Here is a 4,546-nt window from a genome sequence, read left to right as displayed (position 1 = left end):
GGCGGCGGCGGGCGCGGAGGTCAGCGGGCGGGGACCCATGGTTTGCCTCTCTTGCAGCTCTGGGGCATGGAGGGGAAGGAGAGGTGAGGAGAGCCGTCCCCCGCGCCGCACCTTGGAGCGTCCAGCCTGAGGGGGACCAGCGATGCCTCTGGGGATGAATAAGCATGGATCTCGCTCTACTACCTCTTTGCCTCCGGACCCCACGGAGATCGTCAGGAGCAAGGCCTGCTCCCGAAGGGTCAAGCTCAACGTGGGGGGGCTGGCCCACGAGGTTCTCTGGCGGACCTTGGACAGGTTGCCGCGGACCAGGCTGGGTAAGCTCAGAGACTGCAACACACACGACTCCCTCATGGAGATCTGTGATGACTACAACCTGGATGAGAACGAGTACTTCTTCGACAGGCATCCCGGGGCATTCACCTCAATCTTGAACTTCTACCGTACTGGCAAGCTGCACATGATGGAGGAGATGTGCGCCTTGTCCTTCAGCCAGGAGCTGGACTACTGGGGGGTGGATGAGATCTACCTGGAGTCCTGCTGCCAGGCCCGCTACCACCAGAAGAAGGAGCAGATGAATGAGGAGCTGAAGAGAGAGGCCGAGACTCTGAGGGAAAGGGAAGGGGAGGAATTTGATAACACTTGCTGTGCTGACAAAAGGAAAAAGCTCTGGGACCTCCTGGAGAAGCCCAACTCCTCCGTAGCGGCCAAGGTAAGATCTCCACATTTCTTTTCAAGTCTTCTCTGTATTGGCTTGGGACTGTGGTGATGCTTGCAGGAAGTATTGCCCTGCTACCCTTGTTTTAGCATCCGGGTACGTGTGGCTGGCTGGATGCTGTGAGTGAAGGGGAGAAAGGCCTCCCAGATGCAAGCCAGGTTTAATGTATCTTTTTTGGGTAGTTCGGAAGGCATTTGGTTTGAGCTTTCCTGGGACAGTCTAGGCTGCTCAGTGTGGGAGCAGCTCCACTGACTCCTGTGTCCGCATATGCTGATTGCTGTGGCTGAACGTTAGTAGACTTTTTATCCAGTGGCCTTTCTTGGTGCATTTTTTCTTAGAGATTTCTTTGGGCCTAAAACATGTGTGCTTCTCACTGCTTAACCAAACTGGCTTTTAAGAAGAGGAAATCTACTTGAACTATTAGACCCGAGTCCAGTCAGGAAAATATTGCCTTCTCTTCTAGGGCTTAATTTAAAATTTTGTGGTGAAATACATATAGTTATTGGTATTATGCACTCCTAGGCTGTAGGTCTGCTAAAGCTAGCATTTGAGATTCATCTTTTACCTGATTCCAGCCTATTTTAAGTCTCCCTGTGCAATACTGCTGCAGCTCTGTCTCTGTCAATAGTTGAAGTGCTGCTTCCTCTACAGTTGGGGCCAGTGTAACAGATCTGTTTGAAGGCATGTGGAAGACAAGATCCATGTTAGGAGAAACCAATGTCAGAGTTGGCTCTGATAATTTAGCTGTCTCATGTTAGTCACATATTCTTTAGTGAGGAAAATCTCTGCGAACACAGTGATTCAGTAACCATGGGGACAAAAGTGAAGGGGGAGAGGTTGAAAACTGTGGGATGAATAATTGAAGAGCATGAGAGACTGAGCAGTAGGGACTAAAACTTGAATTTTCTATGTACTGGTATTGTCACAGTATGGCAAAGAAATAGAAAGAGGCCCCAGCTACCTCTTTAATGTCACCCCCATGTTGTATGTGCATTTGCAAATGTAAACCTTAGCTCCATCCCACAGGAAGTCTTGTTTTGCTGGGCTACTTATGAAAACAGACTTCTTCTTTCCCTCTCTTTTCTCTTATTGAAATGTTGCACATTGTGAACCAAGAGCATGTACAAAAGTTTGGGGAAGGGATTTTATGAAGTGTGGAGCTAAATGGCTCATTCTGGCAGGGGAAGGGAGAGGCATGGTCATCTGCTGTTTTTTGCTGAACCGATTATCACTTTTTTTAATGACAAACGGAGCCCCAGAATGTCTTTTTCTCTCCAGTGGCATGGATGACACTGTGCTGAATGCATTAATCATTTATAAGGCTCCTTTGGCACAGTCCTGGAATCCTGAAACACAGGCCCCAGGCTTCGCTGTCTGTGGCACTGACTCAAAATCCATTAGAGACTGTTGATGCTCCTGATTTATTGTATATGAGCAGGGGTCATTCTTGCCAAATAAGTGTCTTTTGTGATTTATAAATGAAATGCACTCTAGCTTCATTTTCTGAGAAAATTCTCAGAGTAAGTGCATTCGGCATTGCAGGCTCTGGATTAATTGGGTGTGAATGGTAATGCATTATTATCCTTCTCATTTAAAGGTACCATTCTGTGACTTTGTTACTGTAATGAAAATGGTGCTTTATGTCCTCAGACCTCAAATACTACAGCAGTTCCCAAACACAGATTTCTACTCATTTCAAGTGTAGCAAGGAAAATGGGTATGATGAACAATTAGCTTACCAGGCAGGGACAGAAGAGCTGCTAAGCCTATTCTTTATCCGATTTTCTCCCTGCTGGTGGATCGCTTTTCTCTCATGCCAGAGTATGCCCTTTGCTTGATCACCTTCATGAGGATTCATTTCACATATTGAATAGGCTGGTCCCAGTCTTCAACTTCTGATGGAAAGACGTGGGGAGAGGGACTTGGCAGCCTGACCCGTTATCTGACCTAACCAGCTGTGCCCAGGCTCTGTTTCAGCCTGCATTTTCTAAATCTGAGCCTCTGCCTGATAGCTCCTGGCCAGCTATCCTCAGCTATCTGCTCAGTGAAGCACTTTCGCTGAGGCCACAGGCCTCCAGGAACTTCTGTCACCTTTCCTAAAGCCAGACTCCATCTGCTCTGCCAGGTCTGGAAGCTCAAACTGTTCCTATAGACAGGGAATGAAGTAAACTATTTTGAGGCTTAATGACTGTCACTGAAGGACCTAAAAATCACTGTTGGGAAAAACTGTACTACTCTTGCTTATTCTTTTTCTTCAGACTTTTGCCACTCAACGCAAAGGTATTTCCACTTAAATGTAATATAGGGTCCCTTTGTTTTCTCTTCAAGAAGCCTAGAAAATGGCTACAAATACAGGTTTTCCCCCAAACCCAACACAATCCCTCTGTAAGCCATGCCCCTTTGTCTAACTCCCGCTCCAGCAACATGGGCTTTCTTACTGGCTGTCAGTATTGCTTGTATTTTAACATTTTCTGCACAACACCTAACCTGACTCTTCCATAACAGCTTACTGCAGAACTTCTCATGGTTATACTGGGACTGGTTAAATACTGAGAGAGCAACTCATTTTCTGCTTTTTCTGTGGGGTTTTTTGGGGGGTGGGTGTGTGTTTGTTTGCTGGTGGGGTTTTTTCTGTTTGTTTAGTTTTTGGTTGTGTTTTTTTTTTTTTTTAAGGGATTATATGTGTGGTACCTCAGGGTGAAAAACAGCATTCAAATAAGAGAAGAAGAATCCCCCAGACCTTAATTTTTTGTTGTTCTTTTATCCACTGGGGATTTACCCATATCTTTAAACTAATCTGTCTGGCTTTTAAACTAACCACCTCATGGCAAGCAGTGTCTTATTTATGTGCGATGCTTCACCCTGTACGTGACTGGAAAGAACACTCTGTTAGATGTTACAATACCCACTCTTTGAGAGCCTCCAGATTTCTACCATGAGGAATCGGGCAGCTGTTGAAGCCCCGGGCTCACTGCTGCATTATCCCCCAGCACTGGCAGAAGGGTGTTTGCTCCTTTCCTATAACGCTGCAGTCTCTCGCAGCTGTAACCGAAGCCTCACTGACCTTGTGTGAGGTGCTGTAGAGCCAAGGGGCAGCACTCCAGCCCTTCTCCAGGGTCAGACTATGCAACAGGCACATGAAGCATTTCACCCACCAGTCCACTTAACTTGGAGGCCCGTGCTGTGCTGTGCTGTGCTCCCCTGCACTCACCTTGCACAGTGGGAAAACTCCTGTGCACAAAACTGAGCATTGAGGGACTCTCCCTCTACCAACTGAAAAAGATATTTAACAGACAGTTATTAAATAAAACTCTTCATTTCTCTCTCTATATAGCCTTATAAGATATTTTAAAGGAGCAGTTTCTTCTGCTTCCTGTGGCTTTATTTGCCTGTATATCCCTGACAAATACTCACTGCTGTCTTTGTGAATGCTTCCTCCTCTTCCTGCAATCGCTGTTTTTGCCTCTTCCTGCTTATTTTTATCATTCTCCCTGTCTCCCTTAATAGTTGGTGGTTGGCTTTCGGGATTTTTTTTGGCTTGTTTTTGTTTTTCTAAATAGCATTTTTCCTGTACTTTGATGTACTCACAACATCCATTTTTAACTATAGAGGAGACTCTGGTGCTTGCTTCTGTCTGGATTTACCCTAGATGATGAGGTGCAGATATCTTCTGGAGTAGGTATTACAGTAGTTTTATTTTCCCCAGGAAAGAAAAGCAGCTCTCGAGAAGCCAAACAGGACTGTTGCTTTTTCTCGGGACTTCGTGTCCATGTCAGGGTGGTAGTGGCTAGCAGTTCTCTGCCACTCTGGTTTGGGCTTTTAATCTTAGTT

The 4,546-nt window shown here is 46.1% G+C and overlaps 1 protein-coding gene across 1 annotated transcript in view; it reads left to right on the top strand.

The window, feature by feature from the left end:
- The first annotated feature begins 142 nt into the window (after nucleotides 1–142).
- KCNB1 (potassium voltage-gated channel, Shab-related subfamily, member 1) overlaps nucleotides 143–4,546 on the top strand; it is a 125,220-nt gene continuing 120,816 nt past the window's right edge. Inside the window, exon 1 of the mRNA XM_009893348.1 lies at nucleotides 143–709. Within this exon, the coding sequence (XP_009891650.1) occupies nucleotides 143–709 (567 nt within the window). The remainder of the gene's footprint in view (nucleotides 710–4,546) is intronic.

The sequence above is a fragment of the Charadrius vociferus genome, unplaced genomic scaffold, assembly GCF_000708025.1.
Source record: "Charadrius vociferus isolate BGI_N301 unplaced genomic scaffold, ASM70802v2 scaffold259, whole genome shotgun sequence".
NCBI classification, from domain to species: domain Eukaryota; kingdom Metazoa; phylum Chordata; class Aves; order Charadriiformes; family Charadriidae; genus Charadrius; species Charadrius vociferus.
This window is presented reverse-complemented; position numbering and strand designations above follow the sequence as displayed.